At 37.6% G+C, this 16,753-nt stretch overlaps 1 protein-coding gene across 2 annotated transcripts in view; it reads right to left on the bottom strand.

Annotated features, from left to right (window-relative positions):
* The window catches only part of PLPP1 (phospholipid phosphatase 1), a 96,464-nt gene that overhangs the window by 57,684 nt on the left and 22,027 nt on the right, over positions 1-16,753 (bottom strand). The window contains exon 2 of one of the 2 annotated variants that reach the window (XM_014860341.3): positions 6,680-6,834. The exons of the other annotated variant lie outside the window; for it this stretch is intronic. Coding sequence (XP_014715827.1) covers positions 6,680-6,834 — 155 coding nt within the window. The remainder of the gene's footprint in view (positions 1-6,679; positions 6,835-16,753) is intronic. 2 annotated transcript variants of the gene reach the window in all.

The following is a 16,753-nucleotide window of genomic DNA, read 5'->3' as shown; positions in this document are numbered from 1 at the left end:
TAATACTGTGAATAATCTACTTATTACACTAATAATACTTGGAGCAAAAATCTGAGGAATAAACAATGCTAGAAAAACACTAAGGCTGAATGCCATAAAAGCCAGACATTTTTTTGTTATGCTAACCCACACCACACCAGTTGAAAAGGATAATCCAAAGTATTTTATTCTAAATTTTGGTTTAAGAGGCTATTGACATTTCTGTGTTTTTTAGAATAATCACCTAGAATGACTTCACTAAAATCTCCAACCAAAAACTGGAACAGTGCACATCCTAGAGTAAGAGAATGTTAATAGCCAAACACTTCAAACAATGGAGACATAACAGGATTTCAAATAATGGATATTTTTAACAAACTTAGGGTAAAGGTTTTTTGCACATTAAGATATGCTTGCACAGATGTTCTTCTATCATCAGCTAATAACAATATATAATACAGACTTAGGATGAAGCTCATTATTCATGATAATAAATAGTGACAAAGACTCTCTGCTTGTCCAAACTTTAGTAAGGCTCCTCTGAGCCCTCTTCTCAACTAGGCTTCAACCTCGGCCTTCTGTGTCCATGCCGTCCTCGCTGGGCCTACAAAGGCCAGTATTAGCAAGAATCCCCAACTCGTGGTATCTGATCATACTTGATACCTGATCAAGTTCCTTATCCCCCACTTTTGATGTCTAGGTCCTGGTATGCCTTTAACAAGAATCCCGTTAGGTCAGTTTAGCAAGAATCCTCCTACCCTGATGTCTTCTCTTAGTAATTTTCCAACCACTGACCCCCAAATGCTCCCCACACGTCCTTGCTACATTCAGAGTTGAGCTCCATCTCTCACCCCTACTGCAATAGTCTTAAATAAAGTCTTCCTCACGGTTTTAACAAGAGTCAGAATAATTTTTTTTTTTAACAATAGGAACCTTGTTAGGGAGAAAACCTCCAATTCCTCAGTAAACTTTGGTTGGCAGACTGAAAGAAGGGAAAAAACTAAAACTTCTTCTTAAAATTAATCTATATTAGTGCAGCCCAGTGGCATAGTGGTTACATTCACACACCCTGCTTCAGCAGCCTGGGGTTCGTGGGTTCAGATCCCAGGCATGGACCTACACACTGCTCATCATGCCATGCTGTGGTGGCATCCCATGTACAAAATGGAGGCAGACTGGTACAGATATGAGCTCAGCAATAATCTTCCTCAAGCAAAAAGAGGAAGACTAGCAACAGATAGTTCAGGGCCAAGCTTCCTCACCAAACATCTATATCAACCAACATCTGCGTGCTGAACTGTGTTCACGGTACCTTGTCGATAGATTAAAAGATATAAAGACATGTGTAAAAGAACTGGACTGGCCTTTGTCTCTGACTCCTGGAAGAGAGACTCTAATTCTTGGAACTTTCTGAGTAATATGAGTACCTTTGTTATCCATGAACCTGTTGGATCACAGTTGAGTTTACGCTAACAAGATGACTCAGGACGGGGTCTAGGCACCAGAAAGACCAACCAAGTTATTAGATGGATGAGGTTGTGAGCCCCAGGGAGGGGAGGGGGGCTACAGATTGAGGTTCAATCACATGGCCAATGATTCAATCAATCATAACTACACAATAAAAACACTGGACATTAAAGCTTGGTGGAGCCTCCTGGTTGGTGAATACATCAGTGTGCCGGGAAGGTGACAAGCTCTGAATCTACTGAGAGAAGGTACAGATGCTCTGCATTCAGGCACCCCTAAAATCTCAGACCTCGCTCTATGTCTATCTTCATTTGGCTAGTCCTGATTTGTATCTTTTATAATAAAACTGTAATCATAAGTATAGAGCTTTCTTGAGTTATATGAGTCATTCTAGTGAATCATTAAACCTGAAGGGGTCATGGGAACCTCCAAATTTGTAGCCAGCTGATCAGAAGTACAGGTGGCCTGGGGACCCCCAAACTTGTGGCTAGCATCTGATGTGAGGGTAGTCTTGTGGGGGAGGGAGGTCATGGGAATCCCCTGGACTTGTAGCCAGTTGGTCAGAAGTATGGATGGCCTGGGGACCCTCAAACTTGCAACTGACACCTAAAGTGAGAGCAGTCTTATTGGAGACTATGACCTTAAACCTGTGGAGTCTGACACTAACTCCGGGTGGTTAGCATCAGAATTGGATTACTCTATACTGCAACATGCAAGACAAACTTTCTATCTTCAAGGAATTGTATGTTTATCTGTAGGTCCACTCAAGCCCACAGACAATCCATCACTGCTAAAAGAGCCTAATCAGCTACATAGGTTGCTGAGCCCCAGAATAAGGAGTTTTGATTTTGACTTATCGTACATTTTCAAAATATTATTATTTGAATCTTTTCTTTTGGCACTGTCTTGGAGACAGACAAAACTAACCTACATACAGAACAGTTAAGTTTCTAGAACAACTAGGTGAAGATGGATATATAGTTAAGGCGATTACACTTCACATTTACCAAAACGAAATTGGGATAGTTTCTAGTGGGATTTTAAAATTTAAAATAGCCTTCCTTATTTGAAAAATAGTATGTGTTCAAGGTTGGAAAAAAATAGAAAATGTAGAAAATAAAATGAAAATAATCTCATATACTAATAATACCACTATTCAGAGAGAACCATTAGTACTCTTTTCCCTCCCATCTCCACTTAATATATTATAAAGATCTGGGGCCGGCCTGGTGGCGCAATGGTTAAGTTCACACGTTCCGCTTCGGCGGCCCAGGGTTTGCCGGTTGGGATCCTGGGTGCAGACCTACACACTGCTTGTCAAGCATGTTGTGGCAGGTGTCCCACATATCAAGTAGAGGAAGATGGGCAAGGATGTTAGCTCAAGGCCAGTCTTCCTCAGCAAAAAGAGGATTGGCGGCAGATGTTAGCTCAGGGCTGATCTTCCTCAAAAAAAAAAAATTATAAAGATCTTTCCATGTCAATAAATATCCTCAGAAATTATAAAATGGATGAACGATCATAACATTTCATCACTGGGGTAAATCATAAATAGTCCCTTATAGCTCAAATAATTTATTTCCAATTTTCCTACTATAAAAAATAATGCTGTGATAAACATTCTTGTAACTAATTCTCTGCATGAAACTATTATTTTCTTAGAATAAATTGCTTGAAGTATAGTTTCTAAGTCCAACGATATATTCTTTTTGATATCAATTTACACCCTTGCCAGCTTTGTGTATGAGAATACCTGTTTTCTACACTTGACAAGCTGGGAAAGCTCTTGCCTTTGCCAGTGTAACAGGCATGTTCTCAGTGTTGCTTTAAAATGAACTTCTTTGATTTCTTAAGAATGTTAAATCTTTTTAAATATTTTTTGTCAATATTTTTCTTCCACTGACAACTTTCCGTTCATGCTCTTTTTGTCCATTCTGCTTTGGGACATTCATGTTTCTCACTAATTCATATATAAAGGGATTAAGCCTTTTTCACATACATCCACATACATTCCTAGTTTGTCATGATGCAGTTCAGGTCACTGTGAATAAGACAATGTCTCTTTAGGAGCTTTATAAGATAGTCACAAAAAAACATTGACTATATTATTATTTTAAGGCTAAACATTTTTACTAAAAGGTTCTATCATAGAATAATAAAGACCTAAGTAAAGCAACTACTCACAGTCAATACTCAACTCAATGTAAAATAACCTATTAAACACAGATTAGAGTTTTCTATTCCCAAGCTATATACATTTTAAACTCTAGAAAATGCATACTTATTCATTACAACATAAGGATTTGGGATTTAACACTAAGTTTATTGTTACTATCATTACTCTGAAAGTCTGCATACAAATTCAAGCTTTTGCCGTTTTCTAGGAATGTAAAAATTTACAAAAGTAAATGTATAAGGAAGTGCAGAAGAACAAGGTAAACCTACATAAAGCCAAAAGAGGAGGAAAAGAAATTTGGTGTCAAATAAAAAATGGATCCTTAAAACAAACTTTAATGCAAAAAGCATACAAATCTATAGTTTTCTGAATATTGCATCTTTTTTGATTAGCTGATGAAGAAACAGTACAGAATCTATTTTTTTTAGGATTATGAACCTTAGATTGTAAAAAAAAAAGTCACTGCTTTAAAATGTTCTATCATCCACAATCTTATTATTCATCATCGAATTATAAAGTATGTGTGTGTATGAACTTACATCAAACATAAACCACTTACAGAAAGCAAATTCTCTTCTACATCTGATGCTGTGTATATGTATATATATTAACTATTTTAAAAAACAAACAAACAAGTCTTCCCTAGGAATTTGCAGGAATCCCTTTACTTTTTTTTTTTTTGAGGAAGATTAGCCCTGAGATAACTACTGCCAATCCTCCTCTTTTTGCTGAGGAAGACTGGCCCTGAGCTAACATCCGTGCCATCTTCCCCTACCTTCTATGTGGGACACCTACCACAGCATGGCTTGCCAAGCCGTGCCATGTCCGCACCTGGGATCCGAACCAGCGAACCCGAGGCCACCAGCGCAGAACATGTGCACTTAACCACTGCGCCACCAGGCCGGCCCCTACATATTTTATTAATTAATCCACAAGTCACCAGCACATTTAAGGCCCAGAAACTGGCCAAATACTACTTCTTATTTTAATATAAATAAATTCGACTTAAAATATCTTTCCAAGTCACTCCTTTCCAGTAGCAAACTCATGGGAATTAATATCAAGGATTCAGATCAAGTCTTTTTCTACTTTTTTTTAAATTTAGCTTTACTGCTTTTAATTTAAGCTGCTTGATATTTATAATAACTCAAAAATATCTGTTATAAAAGTAAGTAAAAAACAAGGCAAAAAATTGAATTTGTAGTTTGCTCATAATGATCTAAAAAACTATCCACCTAAAGAAAATAACATCAAAATGTTAACAGTAGTTGTCTTCAGCTAGTAGAATTATGGAGGATTTCTTTTCCCCTTTTCCTTTATAACAGATTTTCTTAAATACATAAATGAATATGTATTATTTTTATAATTAAACTTTTTTTAGAAAAAGATAAAATGTACCAAGTCAAGTAACTAAAAGCAACTCCTGATTCTCAAGCAATTATCTCCTCAAATCAGGGGCAGTGTTTAAAAAAACTTTATCTGGTAATAGTTGCTCACAATAATAACTACAAAAAATACCTTGTACTTCAAACAAGTGCAGTAACATTGTCTATTATCATCTAAGTGGCAGTACTATATGCTTTCCTGCACATTGTTTCATAAGCCAAAAGGCTAAAATAGAAGTTACCAGTTACGGTGGAACTTATTTCTTAGTAAAAAAGTAAATATCTTCTTAAACTAAATCCCAGATTTTTCTCCCCTTTTACTCCTATAAAAGTAGTTATATGGGGCCAGCCCCGTGGCTGAGTGGTTGGGTTTGCACGCTCTGCTTCGATAGCCCAGGGTTTCAGCAGCTCGAATCCTGGGCGCGGACATGGCATCACTCATCAGGCCATGCTGAGGCAGCATCCCACATGCCACAACTAGAGGGACTCACAACTAAAAATATACAACTATGTACTGGGGGGCTTTGGGAGAAAAAGGAAAAATAAAATCTTTAGGAAAAAAAGTGGTTATAATCAAATCAGAACATGTAGACTATATATGGAAATATGTAGTATATCTTGGAACATAACAAAATCCAACTCCCCTTCACCTTCAGGATACTGTACTAAAGACCATCAAAAAAAAAAAAATCTGCTAGCTAAAAAGAAAAAAATGAACTTAGATATGAACTAGTAAACCAAAGAACTAGGATATTAATTTTAACCTATTTGGAAGCACAACAGAGAAAGAAAAGCCAGCCTGTCCTATTGTGGAAATAAGGCTGCTGAGTTTGCTAAGACAATACAATTTTTTTAAGTCACCTATCTGGGGAAGACAACTGACAAGAGCCAGGGGGTCAAAGGAGAAATACAGCATGACTTGCTGCACTCCCAAGACGCTCAGAGAGGTAAATCTTTACTCAGCTCCCCTTCTATTTCCAAGTCACATAAAGAGACATAGGGTCAAGTTCAGGAATCAGAGCCAAGGATAAAGAAAGTAAGCACAATATCTCAAGTGCCAATCTTAACCTAGCTTGTGAAACTTAACCTGGAAGGAAAGTTGTCAGTTATCTAAAATAATGAAACCCGATTTTATCCTACAAACTGGTGGACTATTTAAAAGACAGGACAACTTTTAGTCTCCGTGTATTCTGAGGATTTTATTTTGCATGTGTATTTACATTCTTAGTGTTGAGTTTTCTCAAATTTAATAAAGAAATCTATCTCCTTTTTCATAGCCTCAATTTCCATTTAATAATAAGATTTAAAAAAAAGTATAATCTTTGTTTCAGCTCTACCATAAAATAGCTTACTGGGCTTGAGGAAGTATCTGGACCTAAGTTTCTCCACTGTATACCAAAAGCAGCTGGCCCCAAATAACTTAAACGACCCCTTCCACTCTAAAATAATCATTCTATAATTGTTCATGACGGCATCAAGCTGTTTTGGGTAACATTCCCCTTTAAGTAGAGAAACAATGCCCCTGGATTAAAACGGGGCAGACTCCTCAAGCAATCATTCACCACATTAACACTGGTGAAGACAGTACTGTGGATTCACCCCCACCCCAACTCCATCACTTTATCCAACCTCCAGCACAACAAACCCATCACTACCTACTTATTAATTTACTTACAGAGGAAATGGGTAAACCAAGCCCCACTGTGCTGAGGACAGTGGTTGTGATGGTACCATCATGGTACGGATACTGGATGCTGTTGTCTTTACAGAAAAAGCCTCTCTGAAATGGATATATTTGGCCCAAATTTAGAACAGCCATAGGCATGGAAGCTGTTGGGGAAGGGAAAAAAAGACACACATGGTTAAGTTCAATTCACTCTGTTAGGAAGTAAAGTCTACTGAATGGGATGCAAATCTTAACCAAATTTTGCCCTTTCTGAAGAAGGATCAATACTCCATAATATCCAAGAGTGAAGATTGAGGAAACCATGCAGCATTAGGTTGTCCACATCAGTCCCACTTTCAAGTAAAAATTCTCTTACTTGCGTTGACCTCTGATTTTAGAGACAATCAATAAAAGAAACCCAAAGGGAAGAGAAGAAAATTGGCCCATGGTAAAATAAAGTTGGGAAAACAAGAAGGCTTTATATTTTATATGTTGTAACCAATTCACCTTTAATTGAATTGCTCAATATCTTAAATATGTTTAAGAAGAAAAGGGAAAACTCAGTAAATATATTTAATAATTAGTAACATCATAACAGCTAAATGTAGTTAAGGAGGGTAAAGATATAAAATTTTATTTCACATCAAAATTTAAATTAATAGGGTTAGGAAAAAAACAGAAACCATAAGTACATTTGATAACAAAAACAGAAAGAAACAAGCCCTTTGTTTTCCAAAGACAAATTAAAATGGTGTTCATTAGCCCTGGCAAGGCTCCAATATCACTTAAGTTGTAGAGAAATAATTTTCAATTGTAATTTTCACCCAAATAAAATGAAACACCAAAGAGAAATTAAATAACTTAGATCAGTAGTTTCTTAAAATGTTCAAACTGACCGTGCTTTTAGGCTTTGTTTTATACAATTCAAACGCTCAAGCATCTACTCACCATATGCTCAATACTAGACTAGGCCATACATAGGGGAGACACATTATTGTAAAACAGACACAAGGTTCAAGAGCCTAAATTGTACATGCAGAAACAGAATGCATACTCAGGAAACTGTTGAAAAAGTAATACCAAGATAGATTTTGGGGGCATGATTAAACTGTTCTATATCTCAACTGTGATGGTAACCCCACAACTCTAAGCATCTGTCAAAAAAGGTAAATTTTACTGTATGTAAATTTTAAAAGAAATACCATAAAAGACAAAAAATAGGACTTTTCTAAAATGGTATAAAAGGTCCTACAGAAATTCAGAGGTCAATGCGAACTGGAACAGTTAGAAAAAACTATTAAAGAAAAGGCAACTGAGTTGAACTTGAAAACAGCAGGTAAATCAAAGGCAACAGGGAAAAGGAAATGCTCAAGGAAAGCATTTAGTGGTAGAGGGATGCAAGGACAGCATGAAGTTGCAAGAACAAGAGCACAGAGGGAATGAGCAAGGAGTGTTCAAGGTATGTAACATTTTATAGCCAACAGGTACCACGTGCTCACACATGCCAGGCACTAGGCTACAAAGATTAACTCAACCCTTAACCTCAACCCTGCGAAGTAGGTACTATCACTTCCCCCATTTTCACACAAAGTTATTATGAGGCTTAGAGAAATGTGGAACCTTGCTGAAACTAGTAAGTAGTGCCTAGGATCCCAACACAGGGTATCTATTTCTAGAGTCAGTGGAGGCAAGCGATCTGGCCAAATTAAGAGGTTAGAGATGTAACAAGGAAGATACAATGGGGGGAGAGGGACCTAATAAAAACTCAAAGTTAATGGAACAAAATCTTCTTTGCTGCACATTACTCTTAATTCTGCAATTTTGTGGGTTTTAATGGGAGAATGAAGCTTGAGATTTTTGTGTTTACTAAAAAGATAACTTAATTACTGGCCTAAGAAAGGACTTATCCTGTAGGAAATAAAACATTACTGTCCTCTTTTATTTTTTATTTTTATTTATTTTCTTTTTTTGAGGAAGACTAGCCCTGAGCTAACATCTGCCAATCCTGCTCTTTTTGCTGAGGAAAACTGGCCCTGAACTAACATCTGTGCCCATCTTCCTCTATTTTGTATGTGGGATGCCTACCACAGCATGGCTTGCCAAGTGGTGCCATGTCCACACCCAGGAGCCCAACCGGGGAACCCCGGGCCGCCAAAGCCGAAAGTGCATACTTAACCGCTGCACCACTGGGCCGGTCCCTCACTGTCCTCTTTTGCTCAGAGTCAGCAACAGGATAAAATAAGGGCTTTTAGACATTAACTTTTTAAAAAAAAGTAGAAAGGGGAGCATTTAATACAGCTTTGAAATAATCCAGTAACTAAGTGATATGTAGTATGTTGATAGTGAAAATAGAAAAGGATGCAAGAAAGAGTGTTTTGAATATAGAAATGACTCAACTTGATACCTGATCATAATTGCTGAAGCAGACCTGAAAATTACACTTCAGGGTTGGGAAGTAGGGAGAATGATGGTCCTATTGACATAAATGTGAAGCTGGGAAGGGGAGCTGATTTATGGTGGAAGAAAATTAGTTTAATATTGAGAACACTGCTTTTCACGTGATCTGACACCTTCTTAAATGCTCAGCTCAACTTTTACTCTTCCCCATGCAGCCCTTAAAGCTCCAATCATACTGAACCTCTTGCTGTTGCCTAAACATACTATGTTTTCAAAACCTTAAGTGCCTTCATATATGTTCAGCCTTCTACTGAGGGTACCTGCCCTCTCAATTCCCTTTCAAGTCCAAGCCAGACACTCCCTACTTATCTGTCCTAGGGTACCTTGTACATACATCTATCACAGTGTATTTTAAATTGCTCTCTGCATTCTGTCAGCAACTTGAGGGCAAAGACTATATCATTCTTGTATCCTGTGCACCAAGGACACAGTTGGCTCTGAATAAAAATTCACTGAATGGCTAAATGAATAAAATTCAGGATAAAGATCAGAAGTAGAGAGAGATATGCAAGTTGTTGACATTAGAGGTGGTAACTTAAGCCAGGAAAATGAAACAGTTCTCAGAGAAAGTCTAAAGTCAAGACTAACAGAGACAAAACAATCAGCTAAGGACTAATCTCCAAGGTGAAACCATGCAAAGGGACTGCAGTAGAGAGAGGAAGAAAGGATGATTACATGCTCTAGAGGTCAGGACTTCATCTGTCTCATTCAGCAGCACATACTGGCCATTCTTTGAACAAAAGAATGAACAACAGAGAAGTAGGACAATGTTGCGATACGAAAGCCAATGGAAGTAGTTTAGAGTATCAAGTCCACATCTAGGTAAACGTAGGATGTCAAATGCCAAGACATCAAAGAGAGTGAGAACTGAGTAAAGACTACAAGGTTTGAGGAAAAAGAGTGTCAGTGGTAACCCGTGAGAGTGTATTACACAACCTCCACCAACACAACAATATCTTTACAAAGAAACTTCAATAATGAGCTTCAATATTGGGCTGTCATTGTCTAAGCATGAGTCTCTTTCTTCAAGCTAAATATATCACAATAATTTCCTCTATTGCTCATATGTTTTATATATACACATGTGCACACACACACCCACCCCTATGGACTGAACTGTGTACCCCCAAAATTCTTATGTTGGAGTTCTAACACCCTATTTTACTGTATTTGGAGATAGGGCTTGTAGGAAGTAATTAAGGTTAAATGAAGTCATAAAAGTAGGGTCTTAGGGCCGGCCCAGTGGCACTGCAGTTACAGTCGCATGCTGTGCTTCAGCAGCCTGGGATCCACTGGTTCGGATCCCGGGAGAAGACCTACTTATCAAGATCTGCTTATCAAGTTATGCTGTGGCAGGCGTCCCATATATAAAGTAGAGGAAGAATGGGCATGGATGTTAGCTCAGGGCCAATCTTCCTCAGCAAAAAAAAAAAAAAAAAAAAAAAGAGGAGGATTGGCAGCAGATGTTAGCTCAGGGCTAATCTTCCTCAAAAAAGAAAAAAAAAGTACAGTCCTAATCCAATAGGATTGATGGCCCCATAAGAAGAAGAATAAAAAGAGATCTCTCTCCCTCCACATGCATATACTAAGGAAAAGCCATGTGAAGACACAGTAAGAAGGTGGCCATCTGCAAGCCAGGATGAGAGCCCTCACCAGAACCCAACCATTCTGACACCCTGATCTCAGAATTCCAGCCTCCAAAACTGTGAGAAAATAAATTTCTGTTGTTTAAGCCACCAAGTCTATTGTATTTTGTTATGGCAACCCAAACAGGCTAAGACACACACACACACAAACACACACACACACACAGAGGCATATCCATCCCTTTAGAGTAAACAGACAGCTCTACTCTAAAAAGCAATGGAATATTCTCTATCTGCTATAGAGATTATTTTCAATGGTAATTTTTTACAGCAGTAATGGAAAGTTCTGTGTCAAAGTTAGTGTTATATAGTAAGATTCTTCTCAAAATAAACCCTTTCACAGGACAAATATATCCTTTCCTTAATGTATAAAGGATATAGACACTATTCTATAGAATTACTAATCATAATTCTAAGATATTTTTCTCTTAATTAAAACTCTCTTCTTAAGAGAAGTCACTTTTTAAAAGCTCAATCTTGCAGGGCCGGCCCTGTGGCCTAGTGGTTAAGTTCAGTGCACTTCACTTCAGCAGCCCTGGTTCAGTTCCTGGGCATGGACCTATACCACTTGTTGGCGGCCACACTGTGGCAGCGACCCACATACAAAATAGAGGAAGAATGGCAACAGATGTTAGTTCAGGGCAAATTCTCCTCAGTCAAAAAAAAAAAAAAAGTTTAATCTTGCTAAACACATTTCAATCTTGCTAAATGCATTTGTTAGCTATGGTTGTCTGCTCTTAACACATCCTTTCTAAGATATATTGAGAAAGACAGATAAATGAATACCTGGATAGACATATGTACGGATGAATGTTTCCTATATTCTCCAACTAAGTGATAATTGAAATCTATCTCATTTTATATATAGTACATACTTCCCTAAAGATATGCTATTACAAAATATTCCAATGGAATAAATCTAAAATAAATTTTAAAGGGGCTGGCCCCGTGGCCGAGTGGTTAAGTTTGCGCGCTCCGCTGCAGGCGGCCCAGTGTTTCGTTGGTTCGAATCCTGGGTGCGGACATGGCACTGCTCATCAAACCACGCTGAGGCAGCGTCCCACATGCCACAACTAGAAGGACCCGCAACGAAGAATATACAACTATGTACTGGGGGACTTTGGGGAGAAAAAGGAAAAAAAATAAAATCTTTAAAAAATAAAATAAAATAAATTTTAAAGAGAGAGAGAAAAACAGAAGTAAACTAGTGTTATTTCTAATATGTAGAAACAAAGGTAAAGAAAAACAAGTGCTAAGTTTACTTTTTGAAAAGAACGAAATAAAAATCTAGATGTTAAAATGATTATACTGACTTCAGTACCCATAACTTCCCCTCCTTTCTCAAAAGATCTCATTTCAGACACCTAAATAAATATTATGCTATATCACAAGGAAATTCAAATGTCCATCCTCTTGAAAATCTCCTCTCCTTATTCATTCCGACTTTTCAATTTCTATTTTATGGCAGTTACAGTGCCGGGAGAGGAAAAAGGAAAACAGACTAAAAGAGGGAAGGAATGAAAAAAAACTCACAAAAAAATCTGAATAAAAGAGAGAGATAAGCGCTACAGGAAAATCACACAGCTGTAACTGCAGGCAGATCTGAAGCTTAGAGAGTTTGGCCAATGCCACAGTCAGGATCCCAGCAGGAAACAAACTGGGTAATTTACAAACAACTTAATAAAAGACTATTTACAAGGTTTGAAAGGTGTGGGTAGTCAAGAGATAGTGCAACCTCCTGAAGCTGCTACCAACCCCAGGCCTTAAAGGTACAATCAGGACCGCCTCATAGGAGCTACCACCTCTGGGACAGCCAATATGACATGATTTGGCAGGAGGAAGCTGGGAGAATAAACACAGCAACCCCACTCTCCTCCTGCCAGTGCTTCCCAGTGTCCAAACTCACGTAGAAGTCACAGGGCAAGGTCAGCCTCCTGGTACTGAGGAGAGGGTGGACAGTGATGAGAGCAGGTCTGCATAAAGAAACAGAAAATATCCAGAACCAAGAGACAGAAGGTAAGACCATTTGGGGTCTGGGCATGGACAGACAGTAACTAAAAGTGGATAACTCAGGAGAGTTTAATGAGGGGACTATTTACAGAATCTATATTAAGTCTATATATTAACAAGTTTGGACTTTATTCTGTGGTTAACAGGAGACACACAATCAAATCTGTGCTTTAGTTAGGGGGAAAAACTCTGAAAACAGCTGTATAAAGGAAAAAGCAGTGAAAAGTTAGAACAGAGGGACAGTCCAGAGGCAAGAACTACTAGCGTATATGAGAGATGTTGAGGGCCCAAAAGAAAGGAGTAACAGTGGGAATAGAAGAATAGACAGATTCTAAAAGTGTTTAGGAGATTGTTCCTACAGCACTATGGACCATGTCTCTGTACATGTATATATGGACATGTGTCTGTGTCTCTCTTAAACACATGCACACACACACACACACACACACACACAAACACACCCCCACCTTCAGCCTTTGGTATCTCTGTAGAATACATTTTCCATTTTTCCCTTACCCTGACTAGATTACTATCTGATAGCATTCCTTCCACAATCCTGCTTACAGTAAGTACTTCAAGGAATATTTGTTGAATGAATAAATGAACAAAAGAATAAACAAGTGAGCAAAAGCCTCTGAGGCACACAAATAATTATCTTGTGTAACTATAAATTTAGGTTCTAAAAAGTTTTAAGTGATTTTTCTCTCCAAAAGACCCGAGTTAAAACAAATAAGCCAAGAAAAGACCAAAAAAAAACAAAACCAAAAAAACTGGTTAACAATCTAAAGTCCAGGAAGATGCTAGGGAAGCACTTCCAATTCTATATTCTAACAATTATTTCTCAAGCTTGCAGACTGACATACCCATGTTAACTGCTAAAAGAAATTTATAATTCACAAACTCCTGGAATCTTGAAGGAAATTCCTGTACAGTCCAGCACTACCTCCAAGCCAAGCTTCAGCCCAGGCTACTGTGGAGGCACTTCTCTCAGCAGCACCCCTCACTCTGTCCTCAAGGAGAAAAGAAGTTGGGGCCCCAATTCAATCTGCTTTACTGATCCACCCAAAACAAAGGTCCACAACTTCCCTGCAGGAAAGCAGAAGGAGCAGATTTCCAAATGAGGTGATGAAGAGTATAAAGCAATAATATTTAAAAATAGGACTCTACAAATAATTGACAATCAGCTCCAGATTCATCTTTTCCTAGTCTCTTCTCTAGAACGACTAGAAACAATGAGATCTTCGACGCTATCACACAGCACATATTTACAAATCCTACTCCAAGACAGAAGTGTTGGATTTCCCATCTCAGCAACCATTCTATACATCTTCAAAGTTAGCAAAGGACTTTGTTCCAAGATTCTCATGTAACACATTTTCACATACTGTACAGCTTTATAGTACATATTTTGACTGTGCACTCAGTCAAAAGGATAAATCGTAATGTGGTCTCTTATTCACCAGTAAAAAATATTTGCTCTTACCAGAAGCACCTAAAATAATCAGGGCAGCCTAGCTTACAAAACTCTTAAATAGCAATCCTGCTAGTCTTGTAGCAGTTTATAAACCTGAATCACAAAACACAAACACACTTAAGAGAAAAGTTTGTTTTATAGTGAAAAGATTAATACCATGGTTGTTTGTAGATATTTACTGTGAGTTCTTAGAGTTTCACTACTCAAAAGAAACAGTTACTCACGTTCCATGGCCCTTCTCATATATGTCCAAGAGGAAGAATGGAAACTAACATGCACTGAGCACCTATTATAGGTCACCATCATGCTAAGGCACTTGCTCATACATTATAGCTGGATATCATCTTTACATAAAAACATATTTATACTCCAGATTTCCTACCATAAAATATAGAAAAAACTTTTAAAAACCTAATCAACAGTATGAGCATAGATCATATACTCAGAAATATGTCCATTACATTGTTAAATAGGCAAAATAATCTGTAAAAACATTATATTTAGTATAATTTCATTCATAAAAAACAAATTATTTGTGTTTATGTCTAAATATACATTGGAAAGCCTAGAAGAATACTTAACTAGCTTTTAAGTAGTTATCTCCAGAGATAGCATCAAAACAAATCGGGTAGAAAATGCATTTCCTACTGTATACACTTCCATGTTTGAACATTTTATAATAAAACAAAAGATCAAGATTATTAATTTTGGGGGCCAGTCCAGTGGCGCAGCGGTTAAGTTCGCTCATTCCGCTTTGGCAGCCAAGGGTTTGCAGGTTCGGATCCTGGGTGCAGACACGGCACTGCTTGGCAAGCCATGCTGTGGTAGGCGTCCCACATAGAAAGTAGAGGAAAATGGGCACAGATGTTAGCTCAGGGCCAGTCTTCCTCAGCAAAAAGCGGAGGATTGGCAGCAATTAGCTCAGGGCTAATCTTCCTCAAAAAAAAAAAAGATTATTAATTTGAATTTCAAGAAATGCTCTATCACAATGAAAAAAATTTTTGTTGTGTTTCCTGAAATTATACTGTACATGCAAGTTACCTGAAAAAGTCCTACCTATGGTAGAGATTGTTTAAAAGGAGGGCAAAGGAAAAAGCCTATTTTTCTATTCTGTTTAAAACAAAAAACAAAGCAATAGAAATTATCCTTTAGCCTGAGTGATAAGATCTCAGAGAAGTAGGGCAACAGTGAAATAATTACTTTTTGAGATTTTCCTGTCTTGCAACTTTTGAGAACTATGATCATCAATCACATACGAAGTAGATGAATCATAATAAGTCTAATATCTCCTAAAAAGTGTATGAAACAAAGCTGGTTTTCACCTTAGAAATTTTGTTATGACATTGGAGGCCATTCCAGAGCATGCTTATTGTATAGAGAGTAAAAATAATCCTGAGGGTTATCAGTTTAGTAGAGGCAGTCAAATACCAGCCATAATGAATATAATTATTTAGTCACCACTTCTTGAAAAATCTTGTAAAATAATGGCACTCAGGCAGATGAACCTGAAAGGGTGACAATGTCTTTTTAACTATGTTACAAGCAAAGGAATATTACTCTAGTGAGCCCGTCAAGTTTTTTATTTTAAAAAAATCTCAAAATTGGTTACATATTAATATAAACCAGCGTTAGTCTGATGGAGAAGAGAAAAAGAAAATAATTTCATTTAGGGCAGTGTTGTCCAAGAGAAAATTTCTATGATGACAAAAAAGTCCAATACAATGCACTAACATAGTAGCCACTAGTCACATATGGCTAATGAGCATTTGACATGCAGCTAGTGACAATGGACTGATTTTTTAATTTTACTCAGTTTTAATTAATTTCATCTTATAGCTATATACGGTTAGAGGCTCTCATACTGAATGATGCAGATTTAGGGGATTACAAATTAACAAGTGAGAACCATCAGATTTCTAAATTGTACTAACACTTAATACACAGCAAAACTAACTCTGATTCCAGAAACCTGAGGAAATAATTATGAAGTACTTCAGTAAACGTGGATTTCACTGTGAGCCAGAGCTCAGAAAGAAACTCCCCTACATGTACCCTCTTGGCTGGCTTCCTTTAAAGAACGTATTCTTACTGCATCTCCCAAATTTTAGAATCCTGAGCTGGCTTCTCTCTCTAGGCAACTAGCCTTCCTATAAGGAGAAGCAAGAGGCCTGTCAAGTCTGTCTGGTGTACCTTCCTACCTCCCTCACCAACCTCTCATCTTCCCTACTCTTCTGTCCTGGGGTAAGTCCCTTCATCTCGAACCCAGCAGAGTACCCTCTTGTCTCTGGATGGCCAAAGGTCACCTTTATAGCATGCCATCTCCACAGCACTACCACCTGCTTCCTCTTATTCCCAGAATTATTCTTACCCTTAGAAGAGACCAAGAACACTTGGCTTAGCTATATAAAAATAATAGTAATAAAAGATTTCAGATTTTGTAATTCACAACAGGTATCACAATATTTATGCTTATAAAATATCATGTAGTTTTAAGTT

The sequence above is a fragment of the Equus asinus genome, chromosome 10 (assembly GCF_041296235.1).
Source record: "Equus asinus isolate D_3611 breed Donkey chromosome 10, EquAss-T2T_v2, whole genome shotgun sequence".
NCBI classification, from domain to species: Eukaryota; Metazoa; Chordata; class Mammalia; order Perissodactyla; family Equidae; genus Equus; species Equus asinus.
The sequence above is the reverse complement of the archived record's forward strand: the minus strand, read 5'-3'. Positions and strand labels throughout refer to the sequence as shown.